The 26,910-nt window shown below is 39.0% G+C and overlaps 1 protein-coding gene across 1 annotated transcript; it reads left to right on the top strand.

Moving 5' to 3' along the window:
• Nucleotides 1–7,790: 7,790 nt before the first annotated feature.
• chrnb1l (cholinergic receptor, nicotinic, beta 1 (muscle) like) lies at nucleotides 7,791–18,784 on the top strand. Its single transcript, XM_042401006.1, has 10 exons — nucleotides 7,791–7,936; nucleotides 8,549–8,593; nucleotides 9,072–9,181; nucleotides 9,710–9,818; nucleotides 9,899–10,046; nucleotides 10,504–10,689; nucleotides 11,243–11,466; nucleotides 11,581–11,759; nucleotides 18,222–18,360; nucleotides 18,585–18,784. Exons 1-10 carry the CDS (start codon nucleotides 7,895–7,897, stop codon nucleotides 18,723–18,725), a joined length of 1,323 nt encoding a protein of 440 aa, XP_042256940.1. The 5' UTR covers nucleotides 7,791–7,894; the 3' UTR covers nucleotides 18,726–18,784.
• The last annotated feature ends 8,126 nt before the right edge of the window (nucleotides 18,785–26,910 follow it).

Genomic DNA, 26,910 nt, shown 5'->3' with positions numbered 1-26,910 from the left:
CACCAGCTGCACCAATAGCCTGTGGAATTCCCATTATATACTTTAGGAGACCTGTGCCTCTCAATATCTGGCTTTCTTACAGACACCACATGCCCTTTTAGAATATCCCACTTGACACAAACACACACCTGTCCTTTTAATCTTATGCTTCCATTTAGTTTTAGTTTTTTAAATAAAGATCAGAGGGGGAGATATCAAAGGCTCCATCTGTTGTCAGAATGCTGCCGTGAGAGTTGCGACCCTCGCTCTGTCACCTGCCCACTCGGCTATTAATAACCCTGCACAAACACACACACACACATAACACAAACACACTGGCACTGGTTACTGGACACTTCTGCATGGGCTTCCCTGATATTTGTAATATGTGTAAATACATTCATGCATATATGCGCTGTGAGCTCCATCAGCTGAAGCATGTGAAGCCTGAAAGTCTGCAGTCATTCCCAAAAGCCCATTGTGGCGACAGGGCTGATAGTGCTTCAATATCATAGACTTGCCTGCAGCATTATCACCGCACTACTGTTTGACGCGTGCTTGTTTCTATCCTCGGCTCATGATCTCACACTTGAAACAGATGAAACTGCGGTATTGGGAACACAGGCTGTCTAACCAGTTCACAAAAACATACAGGGACCATTCTGATTGATGTATTTATACTGGGAGAGTTGAGCAGGAGGGCAAGTTGAAGACATTTTCCCTCTCCGAACTATCAACCTGAGTCTGATTTATGGCCTGTTTGTGTTTTTGTGCTGGAAACCCTGACCAGCATGAGAGAGAGAGGATACTATGAACTGAGATACAACAGAGAGGAGGTAATAGAAAGTGGAAAGTAGAGACAGAAATTATAGGTGATGGAGGGAAGGTTTTCTTATCTTGTGTAACAGAAGAAATTACTTCATGACCTTTGAAATACAGACATCACCTGCATGAAAAACAATGTGAAGGATCCAAGAAGCAGCAGGATCCAGAGTTCATTCCTCGGCCTTTACTTCAATGATCATAACACTTGTTCACTGGCTCAGACATCACGTCTCAGAACTTCATTTACCATTTCTATGGCAACAACATCCATCTCTATTTTTATGTCCTATTCGACATAGTTATCTACCCTCAAGCTCACCTGAAACTCAATATCAGCAAGACTGAGGTGCTTTTTCTCTGTTGAAACTCTTATAAGACCTCTACATCACAATTGGTAGCATCTCTCTGCTCCTGTCAAGAAGTTTGGTATAATTCTAGACTGCCTCTGCAACTCCATCCCTGCAGGTAATACAGAATCTGTTGAATAAGACCCTTCCTCATAAGAGACTCTGCCCATCTGTTTGTTCAAATTTTTATTCTGCGTCATTTTCATTTGGGAGCTGCTGGAACTTCTGAAGCACTCCACTCTGCCCTAAAACTCATTCAGGATACTTGAACACACCTTTGTCTCCTTATATCATTTATTCTTGTTACTTACAAACAGACATACATGTACATTAGCTTTAATGGCTGAATGATGTCTTCTCGGCTCTTCGAAGTGCTTTCCAAATATGTCTTTCTCCTACTTGTCATGACTTTTGTTATTACTAAATTGTCAATTATTGCCCTTAAAATTTATTAAAATTTTAAGAATGGCTCATTTTACGGTTGCACCACTTAAATGTAAGGTTTCATTCCAGTTTCATTAATCAGATTGTCTCGGACCTTTTTTTGCATGTCATTCCCCATCTCTCTCTACCCCCATTTCCTGTCATCTCACTACTGTCGACTATCTAGTATGGGAATAAAATGCCCCCCAAGTATAATTTTTTCTGACCCAAAATTCCGCTACTTAAAGCCACTATGTGCCTAAAGCCATACATTTTAATGATTATATAATCTTTTTGTTTGTAGAAAAGTAAACAGTCCCAACCATAGTTGGTTCAGTCTATGTGTTGCTTCAGCCTGTTCATCTCAGTATCCTCAGGATTGATTCATTAGACACTGTCATAACTATTGTCGTTCCTTCACTCCATCTCGTCCCCTCTGATGCAATATGCCACAGTGTCTTTTTTGATTCTACCACTGGGAGGCACCATAATTGTGAATCTTACACAATTCTTCACACGGTGGCTTACATACATTTTTGGAATTTGTCCAGGATATTTTCAAGAGAACTGTTTTTATACAGGAACAATTACATAAGTTACTGAAACAATGAAATCCACAAACCATTTAAGTATCAGTACTGTTAAATTAGATTGATTTTGTTTTAATCTTTTTAATAAGAGAAATAAGAGATCAGAGATATAATGCACAGCTTGAATTCCAGCATTTTTCCAACAGCCTTTATACCAGACTCAAGGCAGCATAACGGGAATGACTGCCACTGCACCAAAACAGGGAGGGTGGATACAAATGTGTGAAGGGATGGAAGAGGTTGAGGAATTGTGATTTAACAGCAAAGAATAATAGGGGCAGATGTTCATTAAAGGATAAAGAAGGCATTAAAATTGAAATGAGCAATAAATGCCATTAACCGCTTCAGCTCCAATCCACCACCAATACTTCATCCACAGAGAAAGTCAACCCCCCAATCAACTCTACGCTCCACTCCGCCCACTTGCTCTCTTTCCCAAAAATATCCCCATTGTCATAACCCGTAGCCCATTGCCATTCCTTTACCCCATCCCACCCCCTCCACTTCCTCTTCCTCCCACCCACCATCCCCTCAGTCCCCACCTCAGATTGGTGAGCACCAACAGGTGCCTTCCCCACAGGCTTCCCAGTACAAACACATTCCGCCCTCTCGTCACTCCCAGCACGCGCACCCAATCACGCCGTGGTTTCACCCATGGAGCCATGGCCACAAAAAGAAGAAGAGAAAGGAGAGAGAGCTGTTAGCTGAACAGTGTGTGCCGCTGAAGGTGCCAACTAGCTGTAATCCAATCGGAGGTGTGCATCTATTTGCTTGAGATAGAAAGGTGTGTGTGAGCTTTTGGAGACGCTCATCCTTATAGGTCCCAGGTGAGGGTGCAGAGGGGTCAAAGTGCGTGGTCATCGTGGAGAGGGGGGCCTCTGGTTGGCACAAGAGAAGTGTAAGAAGATGTCATGACTGTCACGATTGGACAAATTAAGATGAAGATGAACATTAATGTGAGAATGAACACATTTATCATCGTATGCAGCTGCCTCTGCTTCGCTTTCACTGGTAAGAACATTTAAGAACTGTTGGTGTGTGTTTGTGGAGACGACTGAATGATCTCATGATCGCACTGGTAATAGTTTTATATCAGCCGATATTTTCCGCAGTATTTAAACACATTTTTAGCACAATTTTAGTTGTTTAAATATTAATTTTTCAAGATGAATGAGATAAAACAGAATTTGAAAAGAACTTGAATCTCAATTTCTGTGTAAGGCTTACAGCATTTGCTTGTCAAAGTTTTGTTGACACTAAAAGAACAGAAATATTTTTTTCCTGTGTCATTTAAATTAAGATATAAGGTATATGTTGAAATGTACAATGAAGGAGATAAAGGGGGGGAAAGAAAAACAAAACTGTTTGACTGCCGTTGACTTTGACCTTCGACCTCATATCAGGCTTGGAAACAAACAGTTGCCCTGTGCTTGTTGGCGACCGGCAGTGCAGTGTTCCCATTCCTCCGTCTGTACAAACACTACTACCTGTTTCTTGTGGTACTGCCTGGAAGTGAATCTTTTCCACCTCCATTTTCACACATACACTTAAGAACTGAGGCATTTTTGTGCTAAAATCAGATATGATGAGATAACAGCCAAGTATCTCACATACCACTGCACTCTGTCAGTTCGGCTAAATTGGTATTGATTCCACTTCCTCTGTTTTTGGATAAAATCATGATTAGAATCGATTTCCGATGAAGTCCTCACCTGGAATCAGTTGAAGGGCTTTGACTTTGACCCCGCAGTGGGATTGGAAAGCAATGCACTGGCTGGTGACCTCGTCTGCGGTTGTGGTGTATTGTTCCTGTCCCTCTGTAAGTCCTACTGCCAGTGTGATTTTACAACTATATTGTCCTAAAGAGGTGGGCCAACAGAAAGAGGAGAGCAAGAGCAGGAGTGGGAGAAATAAAGGTCAATCCAAATGGAAACATATGATCTTACTATGTCCTATGATGTTGTTTCACTTAAAAAGCAAAAAAAAAAACCTGACTGTCCTGCTCTAGAACATATAATGAATCATATTAACACATCATTGTTTGATAATCAGAGCCTATTTTTGTCCCTGATGGAGCTGGTATCCCAGTCATCCCTTTGATCTCATTCCCTTGCTGCATATCAATTACATTAGCTCAGTCACCTTTGCTACCCATCGTACACCACATCCTTTCTGTCCTTCTTTGTCTTTTCCACATGTTAGTTTGTTACATATTTGGAATGAAAGTCAGTCTATCGTCAGCCAGTACTGAGACACATTTTTGGAAATCCATGTCATCACGCTGAGTGCTTAATTCTCCTGAATATTAAATTCCACATATTTCATTTCACACCTTTCTTAAAAAGTGAATAAAACACTATTTCTGTTTTCGTTCTTCCATAGGAAGGAAGCAAAATATACGTACAAAATCTCATTCAGCAACAGTATTTATTTCCAGATCAAAAAGTAATAGTATCTATGACACTAATAGAATGCGAATCAGACAGACCAGTCCATCCATACTGGGTATACATGACTACATGCAGTATATTTTTAGCATGGGTCATCCCAGAAGGAATTGAACCCCTAACCACTGCAGGTCTGACTCACTGATCCACGGAGAACAAAGCTGCTGTGGTCTGGGTGTCAGTGACTTAAAGCTGCAGATTGACATGTTCCCTGATTGTGTTGTATTTTATCTCATTTTTCCAGCTTTGGTCTTTTCTATTAACTCTTAATTTGCTCTTGGTTTCTTCCATTCTCTTTTTTTATCATCAAAAATAAAAGGTAAAAGAATGGGAAAATATTGCCCACCAAAAAAAGAAAAGAAAAGAAAAGAAAAGAAAAGAAAAGAAAAGAAAAGAAAAGAAAAAGAAAGGAAAAGAAAAGAAAAGAAAAGAAAAGAAAAACAATTAAAGAGAGAAAAAAAAGGTCAAAACATCAAATATTAGCTCCAGACAGACAGATAGTTATAAGACATATACAGATTACTCTGCTTTAAATAACAGTTTGTGTCTGATGTTTTTTCCCCCCACAAAAATAGTTTAAGTATCTAGTTAAAAATATTGCACATCTATTGTTCAAGTCTAACTGCTGAAAACATATGTCTCCTACTTAAAAGTCCATTCTCAGTGTATGTGCGCTGGAGACTTCAAGTTTCCACATCACACTTGTATGTTAGCTCCAAACTAGTTGTGATGTCACAAATCCTGCTTGTAAGTAGACAACTTAGGTGTGTGAGATTTAAGGTGAGCGAGAGAAAGTTTCCTCCTTCAGCTGATGAATGTGAAAACAAACTCTGCACATACATCATTCTGCACGGTGAAGCTCAAACATTACACACACACACATTAACATATTTTTGACTGGGGGGGTTAACATATTTTAGACTGCTGTAACACTATGTAGTCCTTTATAAACCTGTCAAAAAAATTTAAGCTAAATGTGTGTTTAAGTGTTTTAAGTGTGATAAAATTTCCTTGTGGTTTTTGTCTGGAAAAGTAAGTAAGTAAGTAAGTAAAAAAATATGAATTTCATGTGTCCCTTTTCTATAAGATTGTGTAAAATTTAGTCTCAAGCCAGTAATCGTTTTTAATTGATTAATTAATTAATTAATTTATTTATTTATTTATTTATCGGGACAGTGTACAGTTTTTAACATAAATGATGCACTGTACCAGATTTGGCTTCAAGCTAATTTTCATCTGCAGTCCCTAAAAACATATAACAGCACAATAGCAAACAGTAAAAAGCAAAAAGGACAGGACACATTATACAAAATACAAAGCTAAACACAACAGCACATCACATACACCCACAATGTCAATCAGAAATTAACAATGCAAGCATGTCAAACCAAAAGCAAGATTATTTGAGAAGACCATGAGATCAAATCCAGACTCAGTGGCCACAGAGCTGAGCAGCCTTCAGCAGATTCTTCAACCTGGCTCTGAATGCACTGATTGAACTGCAGCTCTTCATATCATCAGGGAGGACATTCTACTGAGTTGTGGCTTTCAAAGAGAAAGCTGACTGTCCAAATGCAGTGTGACGAAATGGCATGGTACAATCATGTATAGAGGATATTCTGGAGGATCTAATAGAACTTACTCAGTGAGTGTACACAAAATCACATAGTGGAGGAGGTGCCAAACCATTTAAAATTTTATAAACTAGGCACAAATTAGAGAATAATCTAACATTCTCAAAGCTCAGTAAATTGTATTTCTCCAGTACCCTACAGTGATGGAAATGCATTGGCTTTTTGTCCAGAGTTTTTAGTTTGTTTGTATAAGGACTCAAGAGGTTTTATGGCTGTTTCTCCAGCCTGCCCCCAACATGTGATGCAATACAACATATGGGAAAGAATCATAGCATGCATAAATATCTTGGCTGCGTACAAAGGGAGACAGTTTCTAATATGTCTAAAATTTGCTAAGTTGTACTTTATGGTTTTAACCATTTTTTAACATGTTTCTTAAAGTTCAAATTTGGATCCAGTGTCACACCAAGATATTTAAAGTCAGTAACTATGTAAGTCTTTTCACCTTTGATGAGAATATCAGCGTTAGGAGGTTGTACCATGGTTTTTTGAGAAAAACATACCTTTTGTCTTGTTTACGTTTAGACTCAGACATGATTGATCAAGCCAATTTGTGATCCTTTCCAATGCAATTGTTAACTTAGCAGCAGCTAACTTAGCTGTTTTTGCGTGTGTGTACACAATGGTGTCATCTGCATACATTTGTAGCTCTACATCATGACACCGTTGAGGGAGATCATTAATATATAGGCTAAATAATAGGGGACCTAATACTTTAGGGGACCTTGTGGAACACCCATTGTGCACTTCATGTTACTGGACAGTGCGTCACCAACTTTGACACATTGTATCCTATTAGATAAATATGAAGACATCCATGCCAGTCCTCTGGATGAGAAGTTAAATTTAGAGAGTTTCTATATTAAAACATCATGATTGACTGTGTCGAATGCTTTACGCAGATCTAAAAATACAGCACCAACTACTCCTCCTTTGTCCAGTTTTGATATAATTTTCTCTATTTAGAGCAAGGTAGCAGTTTCGGTGGAATGATTTGTTCTAAAGCCAAATTGCATACAATGTAGACCAAAGCTGCTTGTATTAAGAAATGTTATCAGTTGTTTAATGACAACTTTCTCAGCAACCTTTGAGAGTACTGGCAGTATACTTATTGGTCTGTAGTTACTGGCTTCAAGGCGGACTCCAGATTTAAAAATAGCCGTGACAATGGCACATTCCCAGTTATCAGGAAAGGAGCTGTGTTTAAAAGACAAGTTAATTAAATGAGCAATAGGGGGAGTTAAAATATATTTGTGTGATTTAACAAACATGGTGTCAAATTTGAAAGCATTTCTACTTTTGGAGCTTTTTAAGAAGCTGATGATTTTGTTTACTTGTAACTCATTAGTCTCTACCAGTTCGAGTTTGCATGATCCCCCCTTCTCCCTTGTTTCTATCATGTTTTGTCTTGTTCTTATTTTGCTGTTCTTCCTTTTTCATCCATGTCACCGTTCTCTGCTATTCTTTTTTTTCAGATGGTGCTGGCTTTTGTTATATTATTTTATCATTCCATGTTCCCCCTCATCATTTTCTGTCTCTTTGCATCTGTAATTTTAGGAGCCTCAGAAACAGAGCGGAGGCTCCATAAGAAGATATTTCAGAACTACAACTTGAAAGTCAGACCGGCACGCTACTGGGAAGAGAAGGTGATGGTCCGGGTAGGGATGACCCTCTCCCAGCTAGTCAGCTTGGTAAACACACACACACACACACACACACACACACACACACACACACACACACACACACACACATTTGTGTAGCTATCTTAGTGAGGACATTTATTGACATAATGCATTCCCTAGCCCCTAACCCTAAACTTAATCATCACAACTAAATGCCTAACCCTGACCCTAACCCTAAACTGAACCTAAACCCAATTCTAACCGTGACCTTAAAACCAAGTCTGAACCCTCAAACAGCCCTTTCAAGGTATGTCAGAAAGTGAGGACCAGCGAAAATATCAGTCACTTTCCTAAAATGTCCTCACTTCCAAGGTCTAAAACTCAAATTGATTCTCATAATGATAGCCATTCAAGTACACACACACACACACACACACACACACCAGCAACATGCACATAGACACTCATACATACAAACATATCCTTATGCATCATTTACACTATATATTAAGTTATTTTATGAAGTTATCCAATCACACAAAGGGTGCGTCATGGTTATCTATACCCAATTAGTTTCCACTGAGAGTAACAGCGCTGTAATGCACAACAAGATATTGTGGCATCATTAATTATGTCTCCTTTCTCTCTCTCTCTCTCTGTCTCTCTATCCCACAACAGAACGAGAAGAACGGCGAGATGACAACCAACGTGTTCATGAACCTGGTATAAGGATGAAAACATTCATCTTCATCACTGAGGCTCGCTCTGCTGCTCTGCTCAGACTCCTCTGCTCTCTCCCCGCTGCTCTGTCACTCTGATCTCAAATGGGCTTGTCACTTCTTATAAACACAAATTATTTCTTGCTTTATCTCTCTTATTCTCTTACTCACTCTTTCGCTTGTGCACCTCGCCCTCGTTAATTAGAGTTCAAGACGGCTAGAGTGGTTATGACAGTGGTGTGCGAGTGCGTGCGTATGTGTGTGTGTGTGTGATAGTCTGTCCACATTGGTTGTATTAAAATTAATTATCAAAGACAGGAAAAAAACAAGCACGTAAATGAAAGAGACATCAGGGCACCGTGGTAATGATTTCACCTCTTTTCTGCTCCTGCTATGCTTGTTATTTACATTCTCTCGTTTTTCTGCCCTCCCTTCCTTGCTGCTTTTTTCCTCCTCTCGTTCCTTCCTTCCATCCTTTCCAGGAATGGACAGACTACAGGTTGTCATGGAACCCAGAGGAATATGACAACATTAACGTTTTGAGGATTCCTCCCAACAAGGTGTGGCGTCCTGACATCTACCTCATAAATAAGTGAGTGTGTCTGCATTGACAGTCTTCCACTTCATCCATAATAATTTACAGACAATCTGCTCTGAAGACAAAAGTGGAAAGAAACATGTTCCACTTTAAAATATGTTCAGAAATATGCTAAAACAATGCAAAATATGTGAATGTTTTAAACATATTAGCATGACCTATGACCTAATTTTAAAGGTCACATTTTTAAATTTTCCTGTGACAAAACAAATAATCTGATGATAATCTGACTTGGTTGAGAGGGGAAACAAACAACAAACAAACAATTGTTGCCACTTAGCCCAGTTAGTCCCTGTTCCATCTGTTATTGACACAATATTAACACTTACTAACATGTCTGTGTGTATTAATGTATAAATATTTGGGCCCAAATACATGCTATCGACAGTTCACAGAAGGCAAATGTAAGGCAAAGGTACAAAATATACTTTGAATGAATGTCACATACTAAAGGCCACAATAAATCAAAGATGTAGAAGTAAATGTGAAATGTCACATTTGCTTTCTTTTTTCTCCCTGCAGTAATGACGGTCAGTTTGACGTGGCTCTGTATGTCAACGTCTTGGTTTACAGTGATGGGAAAGTCAACTGGCTCCCCCCAGCCATCTACCGCAGCTCCTGCTCTATAGAGGTACAGGCTTTGAGGATCATATGCCAAACACTTTTAGTTTATTCTTCTTCTTTCATTGACTTTCACCCAACAATCCATAGGTTGCGTATTTCCCGTTTGACTGGCAGAACTGCAGCATGGTTTTCCGCTCATATACCTATGATGCCTCTGAGGTGGACCTGCAGTACTTTCTGGACGATGAAGGCAAAGAGATCCAGGAGATTGTTATAGATGAGAACGCTTTCACTGGTATGTTTATTCACTAGCCTCTTCTGCTTCCCATAGTTTTGTTCAGTGTTCAATCTACACATAACCTGTGTCCTAGCCAATGTGTACAATGTGTGGAGTTTGTTTTATGAAATAATAATGTAACAAAATCCCACTTTGCTGCTATTACAAGTTGATTCAGTCTAGTACACAGTTATTCCCCACAAGTTGGGGAATATATTGAGTCAGTACTCAAGGTCAAAGGTTCACTTTTTCACATTTAAGCTTTTCTGAGCTTTCAACTGGACCTTTAATCTTTGATTATTTTGCTGCAAATACTGTTTACAATGGTTACAAATGAATTTTAATGCTCAAGTTACTGCACTATTAAATGAGCAGAGAGCGATTCTTGTTTATGTCCAATGAAAAGCCATCTCCCAACACTTAATTTAGGTCCCCCTTCCCAATACTTTTTGCTTCCCCACCTTGGTCTTCACAGAGAACGGGGAGTGGGCCATCTGTCACAAGCCCTCAAGGAAGAACGTTAAGGAAGACCTGTATGAGGACATCACCTTTTACCTCATCATAGAGAGGAAGCCTCTTTTCTACATCATCAACATCATCGTGCCCTGCATCCTCACCAGCGTGTTGGCTATATTTGTCTTCTACCTGCCTCCTGGAGCAGGTCAGCACATCAGACATGTTTTGACGTTGTGACTACACATCTACTCAGTGATGCATTGTCTAATGTCATGACAAGAGGCATGTGTCAGACTACATCATGAGGCAGGACAACCTTAAAAGGCACGGAAGGATTTTGATTTATTATGGATCAGAGGAAAGTGACCTTGGCTAGGAATCTACTTTGTCAGTATTTGGTCCTGTATGGCCAGAATGATGAGAGAGTAGGAATTACAGATTCAAGGGAAAGCAAAAGGATGGACGGTAAACAAACCAAACATGTTGAACTCTCAGAAAATGATTTTTTTTCATCTTTTTGGATATCTGTGAGACAGGCATCAATCAGACAAAATATCTTTAACTAAAACTTACCAGTAAACTCAATACTTGCAAGTAATGCCTTGGTCCAGCATTTTTAAAGATTAAGCCAATCTAGCAATTGCATGTCTCTCCAAAACAAATGCGTGCATTTGTCAATGCAAACCAGAAGCCAGTAGAGTAACATTTGTTGCTTCACTATCTTAATTAATTCATCAAATTGTCCCTGTCCTCTCCAGGAGAGAAGATGACTCTCTCCATTTCTGTCCTCATCGCTTTGACTGTCTTCATGCTCCTGCTGGCTGACAAGGTCCCTGAGACTTCCCTTGCCATACCCATTATTGTCAACTACGTCATGTTCACCATGATCCTGGTCACCTTCTCTGTCATCCTGAGCGTGGTTGTCCTCAACCTGCACCACCGAACAGCCAGCACGCACATCATGCCACACTGGGTTCGGAAGGTGAGGCTGGGATTGTTTAAGCCTAGTCTGTTAAAGCATCCCGATAGATATATAAAGAATTAGAAGCACATATATTTCATTACTCACCCTGATTTCTGAACCTTAAATTCCCAGTTCTTCATTCACTTCCTGCCCAAGTTCATTGGCATGATGAGGCCCAACCCAGAGGAGCCTCTGCTGAAGGAAGAGTCTAAAGACGACATCCCTATCCGAGGCTTCAGTGGACGGCAGCCTGGAGGAGAGTACTTCTTTCGCAAGATCAACCCTGATCTTGTCATACCCTGGAGGGGCAGGTAAGGCTGCATTTATAAGGTGACTCCTGGAGACATGAATACACAGTTTGACAGTTCATACTGCCTCATCAGAATAGAGTGTCCATAACGGCTACAGCAGATGAATCACTCCTTACATGATTACAAGTATAAAATTTATGTCAGGAAAGACATTCTTCCCATTTCAGACCAGTCAGTAAAGATGCGTTTTTGTTCTTTTTTTCCCCACTTGTATTGCGGTACGAAAAAGAAAGAAAAAACATCCATCTTCTAAAGTTTCAGCTTTCATTCATGCCAATTGCTGACAGTATGAATATCCAGCAACAAACTTTATACACTCTCTATAAAAAATAAAGATTTAGATTTCCCAAAACAACAGAAAACTCAAATAAATCTCATAAATATTGGTTTAAACTTTGATTAAAAAAAACTTGATTGGGTTTGACTCAAAAGATAAACCAAGCTCTTGGTTTGAATTGTTGAGAGTGATAAACTTCCAAAATGTTATAGTGCCTATATTCTTACCTGTCAAGACCTGTCAAGTTAAAAACTATGGATATGAAATAACGACCATGAGGGTCATTCATACTGATTCAACCTCTCTCTCGGCTAAGATGTGCTGATCCTGATGTTTAAACCTGGAGAAAGCTATTTCTATTAATGTTAATAAAAGCCAGCACAGGCATGAATCTTCTTTGTAGAGTCTGCCAAAGTGTGAATGTTGGATCAGATGCCAGACCAGCTATTATAGTAAAGTACACAGTGTGCTAGACTTGGCAGAATTACAGCCATCACCACAGCAGTTCAGAGAATCTGTCAAGACAGTAACAGTAGCTATGTGCACTTCTTTCAGCCTCATATACAGTATTTAAAGCTAGTTTAATATTACAGCCTGAAAGCTACTCTGACCAACAAAGGATGGATCTTCAAATAGTTCAGTGTACTGGGAGTAAACCAAGTGTCATTTTTATCCATGCTAGCAGCGTGGCTTTATGGATTGCGATTTCGGTCCATTAGTCTGTCCACTTCTTTGGTTCAGAATGAAATATTACAGCAACTATTGAATAGATTGCCATGAAATTGGGTACACACATTCATGGTCTCCAGAGGATGATGACTTTAGTGGTTCCCTAACTTTTCATTTTGCACCACCATGAGGTTGACATTTGTGGTTTTAAGCAAAATGTCTCAAAAGTTATTGAACGGATTGTCATAGAATTTGGTACATACATTTACATTCCCCTCAGGATGAGTTGTAATAATTTTAGCGATCCTTTAACATTTCCTCAAGTGCCATAAGTAGGTCAAAATTCCCCTTCCAAAAGATCCCCTTTCAATCTAGTTGTGGCAGCTGGCACTATTCCTTTGCTATTTAGCCACGATGGTCATAATGCTCAGAATTACACAGTTACTGTCCTAGACCTACCAAAATTTAGGCGTTTAGTTCAACAAATGTTGAGGCTTTAATTAATTGACTGAGCAAAGGATAGGTTATTGCCAATGAAATATCAATCAGTGATAGAGATCAAAATACACATTACCTCAAATTTTGCTTCAATTTTGTGCTGTGTGCCCAACTGTGCTGGCTTTACTCTGGTTAATCTGCCAGTAGGCATCAGCCTTGCCACCCAGCCCTGCTATCTTAAACAGCTCCACAGTCCCCTGAACCAGGCCTGGTGCTGTGCACCTCTCATCCCGTTCCAAAGGCATCAGATTCAGCCTCAGCTAAGCCCCGCACCCCAGTCCACAGTCGCCAGCTACTAAGCCTCTGTTTAGTTTGGGCATTAGGGGGTAATCCCACAGAAAGGAGGTGGACGGACAGTGAAGATTGGATAGGGCTGGATGAGTGGAGGGGAAGACCAGTGCTGAGTGATCGGAGCAGAAGAGGATTTTGTCGTTTTTGATGTGGAAGAGATGGTGGTTGTGCTGTTAAGGCAGACAGAAACACAGGCACCAGTGTCCAGTCTGTGTACTGTAGAGGTTTATTCCAGGCGTTGTCCTTTACAACACATTTATGAGAATTTTCTGGATGTTTGATGATGTGAGCTGCTAGTATGCGTCTTCATTTGTCTGTATTTATTCGGTATCACTGGTTGAGTGAGAGTCTGCGTCCTGCTCTACATCACCCATAGATGTGTATTTATGTGAGCATGCTGATATAAGTCAATATAGATACATTCACATGTACAGTAAGTATAGCTACAGTGTCAGTAGTGTATGTGTGATTGCTTAAGAGTGTGAGTGTCATAATGAGAAGGGCTTCATGTATCTGTGGTGATGAATGCAAGCTGTGGAATGTGGATGGCATGCAGCACGTAGGGCACCACATAGCTCTGCCCTGAGCTGTGGCCATGTACACACACACACACTCACACACATACACACACACTCATTTTTATTGTCCAGCAGTCCATCTGTTGTCACTCTGACTCTTTGCGACACTGATAACTTATCCCACTCCTTCACTGACGCCTTCCTCTCACTGGTGCCAGAGGTTCTACACGTTATCAACACCATACACACCATATACACACTGTACAACTCCACACTGCATACATAGACTGTATGTAGACATGCAGTGAAGGTGCCAGTCTGCACGAGCCAGACGTCCTCAGAGGGTTACACATTTGTATCAATGTTGTGTTCTCCCTCCCTCCCTCCCTCTCTCTCTCCCTCTCTCTCTCTATCTCTCTGTGTCTCTCTCCAGTGAAGTTCTTTAGTATTCTTAATATTGTCCCTCATTAGCAAATGAATGCATAAGTGAGCACAGCCCATAAATAAACAAATTGATGAACAAATGAATAAGCAAAACAAGCAACCAAAAAATGTATGAATAGAATAATTAAAAGAGAAGACAAAATACAACTACAAGTACAGACAAACAAATAAATCAACTAAGAAATCATGGAAATTCTATGACATGAAGGGCAATGCAGGAATATATTTATACTAAAAAAATCTAAAATACCTTTTTCACAAGTTTATACAAGTAAACTAATCAGAGTCAAAATAAGTATGAAGATAAAATTCTCAAAAGATCATTGTGACTCAGCTGTAGAAAACAAGACTTATTTGTTGGAAACATATATTGTGATAATAAATAAAGACACTGAACAGGACTTTAAAGAAGGCAATATGTTGTAACGTATGCTTTCATATACAGTAAATATACCGTATGTACATGAGGACACACACAATATTGGACAGAAGTGTATAAATACAAATACTTACAATTTATACAGTGGAGTTATACATAGAATAAAATAAACATATTAAAAATAAATGAATCTGCATGTCAGTACAGTATGATTTATCCTCTATATGCTTTTACTGTTTCTCATGTATGTGCTAATCCAACACACAAACACATATTTGTAGACAGTATATGTGTCTGCACTGCTTCATATGTGGTTGTGAAACAGGACAGGTGTGATAACCTTTCCAATTAACCCTCACCCGCTCATCACACCGCCACTCATGAATAACTTTCCCTCCTCGGCAGTTGTGCTGTATTTTCACAGAGCAGAGAGAGAGAGAGAGAGAGAGAGAGAGAGAGAGAGAGAGAGAGAGAGAGAGAGAGAGAGAGAGAGAGAGAGAGAGAGAGAGAGAGAGAGAGAGAGAGAGAGAGAGAGAGAGAGAGAGAGAGAGAGAGAGAGAGAAACCTATGTGCAGTGAAGAGATCAAACCTTTCATTATACTGTTACACGTTCAGTAATGTGACATTTAGCTGAAGGGTAGACATGTGCTGTCAACATGTATATACATGCCACAAGGGGCCACATACATCCCTTGTTACTGTAGCGATGTTGATGGATTGATCAGGCTGTGATGGTAAATGACTGTCATAAGTTCATAACACTCAAATATAGCAACAAAAAAGACATTTATATACTGTATGTTTAGCATCACATGGACATTTGTTCTGATGAAAATATGTGCACTATATAAAATATTGTATATTATTAATATGATCCCCTGTACAGGACAGAAGGATGAACATTTAATTTCACTGTGAGACATCTATATGCTGAAATACTCCTCAGTCAAGTGAAAAACATACAGTAATGTTCAGATATGATTGTTGTAAGGGGAAAACCACAAAGCCGACTTTGAGGAACCAACAGACTACCCTATTTATACAAAGTGTGTTAGAAAGATTTAACTTTCCATTCTTATAGAAGTGAATCAAGTTTTAGAAAACAGCACATATTTTTTAAAAAGTGAAAATTTAAAAAGTTTAAAAGTCTGGAAATCAAGTTTTCACCTGACACTGAGGATATGCATAATACACCCATGTTTCACAAGAGGTGAAGGGTGAATGGGGTGACAGAAAACACAGGGCAGCAGGAGGAAGTGGAATCGTTACCAAATAGTTAACACCCTATTTAAGTGTTTGCTTGAACTTGTGTAACGTGTGGTCAGACTGTGACCTGACCTGTAAGGGTCAAATATTAAGAAATGTGCACTTCACCACAGAAAATAGAGAAGTAAACATTACAGGGTTTGGTAACATCTTGTGTTTTTCTTCTGGAAATCCTTGAAAACACATCTGATTCTGTTAGAAATCTATTTTAAGGTATTTTCTGCAAAAGAAAAAGCAACGTGCAACCAGTCCTGTATGTTCCCTTTTAAATTATTTAAATAATGAACTTGAACTTGACACAGTCTCCTTATACACTGCCTATACATATATTCATTGTAACCCGTAATTTGAAACTGTCATCTGCTTAGTTAACAAATACTGACATGTACACATAGGGAAAGAAAATGTATCTCGCATTATAATTTGTAGTTTTGAGATTATAGTTTGTGCTAATATATTTTTATATTATTTTCCTCGCAATTCCAAAGACAATCTGCATTTATGGTTTTTATAAATTCCTCAATTGCAATTAAAAGATATTTATAAAATAATATTTCTGACTGAGCAGTGAAAAGCATGTTGCGACAAGAACGCTGTCAAAACAAACCTCCCCCTCTCGCTCATATGTTTTGGGTTATGGAACAGCTGTGTGAGTGTAAGAATGAAGGGGTCAAAGGTCATGGCATCACATAAACATTGACCCAGTGTTGTGTCAATGTCACCTCTGTGTCGGGAGTGTGCTGCTGCTGTCACTCAGTGCTCAGTGGAGCTGCAGGAAGCCTGTGAGTGGCTAGAGGGCACACAAGGACACATACTGTATGTTAGCAGGAATGTGGAGGAAGGCATGAAGAGGCAACACTGACATCTGCTTCTATACCGTGTGTCCTACGCTGGACACCTAATGTCAGTGCTGGTTTGTTTCAGCAGACGTGAACTATGGTGTGCTCATGACGTAGGTTACACGACATAAATCTGAGCTAATGGAGCTTTTGTGAAGGGTGTTGCTGCATGTTTTAACTTCTTCCAGAGGACATGTGTCTAAGTATTGTAAGTAATATGACACCCAGGTGTGACTGTGTTGCCTTTGGAAAAATCATGGGACACTGCCCATGTGTCCACTAAATAAAAACAGCCTATAATAAAATAATAATAACACTAAAATAATAATAAACAGATAAATCATTTAAAAAAAATTATATTTAACTAAGATAAAAGGAAATTGGATTGACTGTAGTTATCCTGAAGGAAAATTTTCTGCCCAAGATGCTCAATATACAAGGTCAAATAGTTAGTTGTGTTATTTATTGTGCCATGCATACAAATGCTCAGCCCACCTGCACTGTACTGTACTGTTGTGTTGCAGTGTTAAAACATTTTGTCAGTAAAAAAATAACCTCTTACATATAACTTTACATTTAAACAAATAATTTGTGTCTTCTGTGCCAAGATTGACAAATAAAATCTGCCACAAAAAAGGTTCCACTCCTATAATACAAGTCAAAGTTTTATAAATTATATAGTCAAGTTTTTTTAATCATCCATCCAGTAAAACTCAGAACTGGATTTTTAATTTTTATTTTTTAATTTTACAAAAAAGTATAGCCCTATCATCCTTATATAATGAGCAATAAAACATTAAATGGAATAGCTACATCAATTGTTTTTTTAAATTAAAGGTTATTAATTAAAAAATAAAGTAGAAAAAAATAAATAAAAGATGGTGCACATTACAATGCATGAATGAAAGTGCAGGTTACAGGTTATAAACAGGAATAAACTGCACATAAAGGTGCATCTGTGTTATTATGTTAATTACAAATTAGAAGCACGTGAAAGTAGGTTAATATGCAGGTATTAAGATTCATTCACACTTCTGGAAACTTTAAGAAATAAAATTAAGGCAGTTAAACAATAAGTTGGTACTTTTTTTTTACAGTTTATTATCTATCATATCTGCAGTAGGGCTCCACATAAAAGCTCAGATTGTTTCTCTGATGAGTTAATATTTAAGTTTTAGACAAGTTTTAGACAAACATTTGCAGCAGTTCAGTGTTCTATATGTCTTTTCATGTGTATCTCTGTTTCTTTACATCCTTCCCCCCCATGTCTGTGTCTTTTAGGTGTGAGAGCACAGTGCAGCTGCAGCGGCACCCAGACACTGACGGCTACTGTCTGATCCTCCCTCCCAACCTGAAGTCAGCCATCGCTGCTGTGACATACATGGCCGAGCAGCTGAAGAAGCAGGACACGGACGACACAGTGAGAAACATGCACAACACGACACACACCGTCAGGCAGCTTGTTATTCAGTCGGCATGCAGTTACTGAGCACAGAGTGTTCCAAACATGCCCCAGCGATGTTCATGTGTCACTGCATACATACAGTACACTGCTGACTCAGTGCTTACAGTAAGTCCTTTGTGTGTGTGTGTGTGTGTGTGTGTGTGTGTGTGTATGTGTGTGTGTGTGTGTGTTCCCTCCAGATGACAGGAGACTGGCAGTTCATTGCCCTGGTGGTGGACCGTCTCTTCCTGTGGTTATTTGTCATCATCACCACCCTGGGAACCCTGGCCATGTTCTTGGATGCCAGTTTCAACTATACACCCGACAACCCTTTCCCATAGGAGACAACACACACACACACACAAACACACAGACACACACACACACACACACATCACACATATATATATATATATATGCACACACACAACACATGGATACTAGGGTATTTTCAACAAAATCTTAATGAGATTTAAGTATATTTTATTGAATCTTCTGAACTCTTTACTGTTTGTTCTTTGATAAAAATAAATCCTAATAAGTCATGGTGCTCTCTGAGCTCACCAGATCTGACTTTCCATAATTCCATATTTCTGTTGCCAGTCTCTGAAATGTAGCAGACAAAGAATTGTCACCTTGTATAATGTAATAAAATTTTAAAAAATGGCATACCAGCTAATGCTAACAAAATCCATGTATGTAGATCTACAGTATAGAAGGTAAAAGCATCAGTGGTTTTGCATTATTTTTGTCGAAATCATGTATTTAACACATTGTGATCTTTGTTATTTAAGTTTAAAAGCTTGAAATACATGTTTCTTGAAAGTGACAGTTTGTGTTTTTTTAGTGATGTACTGTAGGCTAACTAGTTTGTTATTTGACTGTTTGTGACAGAGATATCTGTCCCAATTTTACTGTCAATAATCTCCCTGAATCAGATTCTCACAAATAGCTTTCCACCAATCAACCAAGACAACAAGGAAGACATCTCATAGGTTGTAATGTTGGTGTTTGAGCAATAGAGGGCAGTAATATTAAAGTAATTCATCAGAGATCTATGCTGGTGAGAGAAAAGTGATAAAAAGGTTACATTTTAATTAGTTTTTACAGAGTCATCGGTTTCATCATATTACATATATTATTATGTATACAAAAATCTAAATGTGATTACTTTAAGAGGGCAGGTGGATTCGTATGTTCTTGACCAACATGTTGCCATCTTTGGATGCATTATTTTCAGTGATCAGTTTGAGTCAAGTGCAGGAAAAATCCATCATGAGTCATGCTTCCATCTCAACCAGCACTGTGAATGATTCAATGACTCAAATCTGACTTTCATAAAAATTTCATTGTCATTCTCCTCTCAGCCAGGCTTTGACACACACATACACACACACACAGTAGGCCTTGATAAATCAAATGTCTTATTGCTTTGTAGAGCTGCAGAGCTGCACGAGGCAATTTATACTGTTTAATCAGAAATCACGGTGGGTCTCAGTGGTTCTGTACTTCAGTACAATTTTGAGGTACTTTACTTGAGTATTTCCATTTCCTGCTACTTTACATTACAATTACATTTCAGTGTGTTGTTCTTTTTTTTTAATATACTTTGTTTTTTCAAAATGATTTTCACATACTGTATGCAGCTTAGATGCATCCAAATTTATAATTCAAGGAAAATTTCAAAAAAATCAAAAGTTTAAATTACAGAGAAACAAAAGAGCAAAACAAAAAAAACCCAAAACATAACGAAAAAGGGGGAAGATATGACAGAGAGGTTGGATTCTGCACACATTTATGTACATTAAATACATTCACATACATCTATGTGTTCACCCATGTATGTTGTGCTTTTTAGTCCATCTGACAGTTATACTTACAACTTTGCAGATTAACATTTTACATTCAAAACATGTGATTATGCATTGTTATATATTAAGCTACCCAAAAGTAGTAAAAATAGCTCCATCTCAAGTTGCTACATTAAAATACTGCTCACTTGTTATTGCAAATTTGTCAGTAATAATTCAAGAATACATGATAATATAGAAAATTGATGCCATTATGCTGTATGAGTGCCTTTACTTTTGATACTTAAAGTACATTTTGCTGATATGTTTGCTTATTGTTACTTGACTGTGATGTTTGTTGTGATGTTTTGAGCTTCACTGTGCAGAATGATGTATGTGTAGAGTTTGGCACTAGATGGCTGTTTTCACATTCATCTGCTGAAGGGGGAAAGTTATGTGTTAATCTTAAATGTGAGTTTATCATGTACATGATTCTTGACATCACAACTAGTTTGTAGCCAGTTGTGGTCTAGTATGCTGCTTATACAAGTGTGATGTCGAAATCTGAAACTTTCCGGTGTATCAGCTTTTCAGTGAGGGAAAAAACATCTCGTGTCAGGAGAAGATCTTGAAGTAAAATTTTGAAAGCAGGACTTTTAGCTGTGATGGAGTTTTTGTACAGTGTTGTGTTGTATTGCTACTCTACCTAAGAAAAGGACCTGAAGACTTCTTTCACCACTGGTGGGGCTGCACACAGGTGAGCATCCACGACTCTAACTGAGATGATTGTACTGTCAACTGTGTTGAATATGTTAATCTCTGCATTCACTCCATTCACAGGAAGTGACACATTCAAATGTAAAGCAAAGTACAAACTGTGTGATTGTCAGAATCAGGTGAGTCATTTATGTTACCAGACTTTCTCCTCACAACGGTTAGTAAACATGAATTTACTGTAAGCAGTTCAATAACATCACCAGCTACTGTCATGTAGGTAGTTCCTACCATTTGTTTTTTGTATACAGATATCTACAGATCCAGACAGATACAGTGAGGGAAATTATTTAAAGGAAAACTACTTAAACTACTTAAAAATTCCTTAAATGACATCTACTCCTCCCTCATTGAAATCCAGAACCTATGAATATGCAAATGTGTGCCCTCTCAAAAGTTTAACTGCTGAACACAAGAAGTCTCCTACTTCACTGAAAAGCACATTCTTGTGAATGTACGCTGAGGCTTCAAGTTTCCACATCACACCTGTGTAAGTTGCATACTGGACCACAATTGGCTCCAAACTAGTTGTGATGTCACAAAATTCTTCTTATACACGCACACGTCTCTAAACAGATTAGAGGAGAGGACTGAGAAACTTTCCCCCTGTGCAGATGAACGTGAAAACACTCCTTTAGTGTCAAACTCTACACATACATCATTCTGCACAGTGAAGCTCAAACATCTAAGTAACAGAAAGCAAAACACATTTTTGAGAGGAGGGGGACTTTAAAGTTTAGAGGCCATAGTCATAAATGCTCATTATCTTTCATTTTCGACTTTGTTTGCAGAGTCTGTGTCAGAGTAAGACTTCAGAAGGTCAACTACTGTATATCCTATATGGTGGGTCTCCGCTGTGCACTGCCTCTTAGCTGATTAAGTTGTCTTGAACGGTACATTCCATAGTTACTCTGTAGCTATTTTCATGCTCACTGATGTGCAGCGTGAAGCCACAGAGTCTGACATTGTATTCACTGTGTCCAAACTGTGCAAATATGTTTCTACCCAATATGTAACACTTGCCAAACTCTTAAGAGAGAAAAGAACGCCTCTCTCTCTCTCATTGCCTCAGAGGGAAGACAAGAAGAATGAGTCCACAAGACCAACAACACAATCTATTGGTCCTGTCCTGCTGCTGCTGTACAAAAGCCAAGTCATGTTGCATAATAAGGCTGGAGGTGAAAAAGACATGGAGAGAAGGGCGCCATCCCCCTCGTTTGCGCACTCGGAGCTTTTCAGAGAAAAGCTGTGGGCCCAGCATGTTTTATTGCTAATGCCTCAGTGACTTCCAAGGGCACTTAAAAGACTTCAGTCATTGGATTTGCACTCCCCTTGCTCACTTCAGACCCGGAGGAGGCCTCAGAGATGGGAGGGAGAGCCCCCGAGAGAATGTTGTTAGTGCCCTTCTTTGGGCTGATTTAGCTGTTTTCTTTTTCACCTCCCATTGAGCGTTGAGCAACGGCTAAACCAGCAAGACAAATGTGTGTTTACGCTTCTAAAAAAGAAAGTAGTAAAAGTGGAAAGAGGCGCGAGAGAAGAGGGGGGGAAAAGAGCAATGTTCATTTTGTGGGCTTTACAACCCAGGATCTGGGTGGAGAAGCAGCCAAGAGGACATCATATAAATCAGGTTACCAATAGCAACAACACTGCTAGGCCTGAGACTGTCTATATACTGCGCTCCTGAATTTTCTTCCTCTTCTACACCTCACCTAGCTGTTTGTGCTCAATCTATGTTTTTTCACCTTTCCTTCATCTTTCTCTTCGCACCTTGACCCCAGACCTCTCAGCTCCTAACACCCCCCCCCCCACCTCCTCCTCCTCCTCCTCCTCCTCCTCCTCCTCCTCCTCTCTTCAACCACTGTATCAAAGTGAAACATTGCTTGAACTACGTGGTCACTCTTCCTTGGCAACAATGGGGCATTTGTTGGCCTCCACAGCTAAACCTTGAGGCCTATTACCCAATCCTGGATACAGTAGAGGGGGAAAGAGTTATAGTGAGAGAAGAGGTGGAGTGAAAGGGCAAGAATGTGAGAAAATGAAAGATCAGTGGAAGGCAGAGGAGAGGTGGAAAAGGAAAACAGGGCCTCCTTACATGTATGCCTATAAGTGAACTGATAATCCAGCCAGTAGGTGACCACATTCCCATCAACCTGGCAGTGGGGATAACTTCCACCAGGCTTATGGGTTATTACTTCCTCTCTCATTACTACAGGACTATTGTTTCTTCACAGTGTGAAGTCATACAGACTGCAGTGCCAAAGCCTGACCTCTGATATGGACAATGCTTCCTATTGTCTCTCGGTTTTTGCTCGTTCACTGCAGGAAGTGGCTACTGCTGGCATGATAATGAACCTAATAGAACTGATGTGTTGTTAACTATAACAAGAGGTATAAAATGGTCATCTCCAGTTAGGTTATGAACATTTGATTCACTGACAAAAAAACACTGTACGCACAGTTTGCATGGATCAAACAAAAAGCTACTTTAGAAGGTGTGTTATGCAACTTGAAAACCACTACTGAATTTGTAATCGCCTGGAGGTGATCATGTGTTTGGTCGTGTGTGTCCGTGTATTTGTGTGTGCATGTATGTGGGTGTGCGTGCGTGCGTGTGTGTGTGTGTGTCTGTCCACAGCTAATCTCACATACCACTGGACCCATCAGCCTAATATTTTTTGTGCACATTTATGACTGCATGCTCAAGGACCTCTTGTGATTGAGTAATTCATGATTGTTGAAAAACCTATTTTATAATGGGTTTTATACTGCCAGTATCTGCTGACTCCTCACACCTCTTAACTGGCCGGTTGGGACCACAAGTGATCACCAACAGCAGTGAATCGGCTAGGCTAAAAACAAGTCTGTTGCAGGCCACATTTTGGCCTTTGTCGTGGCTCAAAAACTCCATAGAAAAGTTTGGTCTCATCTTGAACTGGAGCATCTGCAGATTAATTCCATACCCAATATGTTATGATCCACTAAAGGTAGGTACGATATGAGATGAATAAATCCCTGTTTTGGTTAGCTTCGCTGCCATCTTGACTGTACGGGAGCCAGGAGGGACAATTTTGTGAGATTCGACACTTTTTTGTTTGGGAGGGGAGAAGGACGTAGGGAGGGGTTTTATTTTGTGTGGTGTGTTACAACAAATGTTGTAAATAAATAACAATGTTTCAATTGAGAAGTTTTGGACCCATCATCATTTATGGTTACTTTATTGAGTTCATACAGTTAGGTGGAGCCAGGAGGACACTCCTGGTATGCATCTGAAAGAAAACTGAGAATACATTTCCCCACACACACCTGGTAGAGATCTACAGTCTACTGAGTGCGCTCTTCTAGGGATGTGCAGAGGGCCCAGTATTTGTATTTGTATCTGTATTTGTTGAGGCACCAAATTATTTATATTTGTATTCGCATAAAAGTGGAAATAGGCGTAAGAATCCTGTTTTGTTTTTATTACACTTTTAATTTTAGGATATTTAAGTGTTAAAATAAATGTTTATGAATAAACTATCTTATGAAGGAGGTCCCCACACTGGGTCTTCAACTCAAGTCTCCCAGATAATAGACGACTATGCTGACTACTGAGCTAAAACTTTGCTCAGTGTTGCTCAGTGTAGACAGACCTGTATGCATTTATTCACCCATAACACAGAGACAGGACAGTGTATAACGTGTAGGGAAGAACTTCAAAGGTGATGATTGCTTTGCACTTTCAATTTATTGCCTATTTTTTACAACCTAACATTGTGGAAGGGAAAAAGGGAACAACAGGTTATGGAGAGTCCCTTGAGAGCACTTTGCTTATGTCATTAGTTCAGCTTTATCTCTGGGGAACACCCTCAACTCTGGGAGTGATGTCCAAATAAGGAAATGTGCGTCATATAGCAGGTGGATGTGACTCACCTCGATGAGACCTGCTGATAGACGTAACAGCGGAGCAGAGGAGAGAGATTGAGATAGTGATATTATCCACCTGTGCGCTGGTATTTGACATGTTTTTTTCCTTCCTCCCAAAAAAAAAATTTTTTTTAAATATTTGTACGAAATAAACATTCGTAAAAAAACCCATTATTTGTGCTTTGCCAAATAACATATTTGGATTTGGGCACACTCCCAAATTCTAGTTAGATTTGTGACTTGTTGGTGGCTACTGGGGTTTAACTTGTGTAAACCTTGTGAGGTATGCTAGTGGCCTGTACAACCCAACTGTACTGCAGCATGAGGTGCCTTGCTCCAGGACACTTCAGTTTCTCTTTTATTCACTATTTTTTCTAATAATAAATAATGAAACAAGCAGTAGTGGTAGAAGTATTCTGATCCTTTATTTAAGTAAAAGTCAGAATAGAACAATGTAACAATAATCTGTTACAAGTAGAAGTCCTGCACTGAAAATTTTACTTAGGTAACAGAATAAAAGCTTTATCAATAAATACTTTAAAAATACTCACTATGCAGCATGGCCTCTTTCATAGTATTATTATATATATTATTGGACTAGTATTATTGCTACACTACTTTTTAAGCAGCGTTATTGAGTTGGAGATCATTTTAACTATCTTATATACTTCATCATCATACTATAGAAGTTGGTAACTTGTTTTGTATGTAAAATCTGTAAACTAAACTCTCCAATAAATGTTGCGGGGTGAAAACTACAATAGTTCCCTCTGAAATGTAGTGGAGTAGAAGTATGAAGTGACATAAAATGAAATAACTTAAATACAGTACATGAGTAAATGTGCATAGTTACTTCCCATCACTGGAAACATGGAAGCATCTTCAATTATTACTAAATGTGGGTTTTGTTCACTTGTTTTTAGTGGTTTCAGATTCCCTCACAAGGCATGTTTCATGTTTCCCAGTTTACTTTAACCTACTATTACAGTGTGAAAAAGTAATAAGTCAATAAATATGTAGAAAATCAACATGGGTAAAAGTCCCACTTGATTTAATGAATATTTGTCTTTCATCCAATAACTGTGGTTAATTTTAAAACAGTCGAGTTTGTTATTACAGAAACACTATTGATGATAATACTTTAGTTTTGAGCAGAAACTCAACATCAGCATATCATCATGTCTTCTTTTTGACCTGTGGAGAAGCCTGCCCCTTTCCAAATGTCCCTCTGCCAGCTCCATTGAGCTGCTGAACTGAGCCTGGCTAAATGCTCCCTCTGGTCTACTTATATGATGCCTTCTCTGGCTTTAAAAGAGCTTTCACTGTAGTTCATCTGGTTCTCACCTGTTGATAGTTTGAATGCCACCAAAAGTTGAACAAGAATGGGAGAAAAGTTGTAACATCTCAGTTTTTCTAGTAATCCACCTCTTCCCGGTGTCTGAAACTATCTCAACTTGATGATGCAGCTCTCCCTTCATGTTAGAAGTTTTCAACATTGAATCTTTCCACTCGTACCCAGCGGTTTACAGTTACTCATTAACACATCAGTGGCAACAGAGAGGTCATGAATCAGCTCTGAGCCGGTCAGCAGCATGTGATTGGTGATCTGTGGTGAAAGGAGTTTAGTCTACTTTGTTCACAGACAGGTTGACTTATAGCATCAATCTGGGTCAGTGGGTATTCTGTACATACAGGCACACACACACACACTGTATGTACATACTTAGAAAAAATTAGACAAAAATGTATTTAGGCACCAATTCAAATGATGCCAGTGTGGGATGATACTTTCAATATATATAAGCCTAATATATAAGCCTACTTGTTGTTCATTTTTGCACTCATTTATTTTGGCATTGTGGGAGGAATAAGAAATGACCTCTTGAACCCTCCCTAAATACCACCTGAGAGTATTTTAAACAAGAAAAAAACATATCTCATATGAAGTTTATGTTGCTATTACATATCTTGTACAAATTTGAGACAAATTTCAGGTTTGGACAGGTTTGATTGAAAAGGTTAGAAAGTTAGAAAGAAATAGGCTTCAGTTGAGAGACAA

Source organism: Thunnus maccoyii, chromosome 22, assembly GCF_910596095.1.
Source record: "Thunnus maccoyii chromosome 22, fThuMac1.1, whole genome shotgun sequence".
Taxonomy (NCBI): Eukaryota; Metazoa; Chordata; class Actinopteri; order Scombriformes; family Scombridae; genus Thunnus; species Thunnus maccoyii.
This window is presented reverse-complemented; position numbering and strand designations above follow the sequence as displayed.

Coding starts and splice junctions, on each gene's coding strand:
- chrnb1l (XM_042401006.1), top strand. CDS start 7,895: ATGGTCCGGGTAGGGATGACCCTCTCCCAGCTAGTCAGCTTG. Junction 7,937..8,548: donor TCTCCCAGCTAGTCAGCTTG/GTAAACACACAC, acceptor ATCCCACAACAG/AACGAGAAGAACGGCGAGAT. Junction 8,594..9,071: donor CCAACGTGTTCATGAACCTG/GTATAAGGATGA, acceptor CATCCTTTCCAG/GAATGGACAGACTACAGGTT.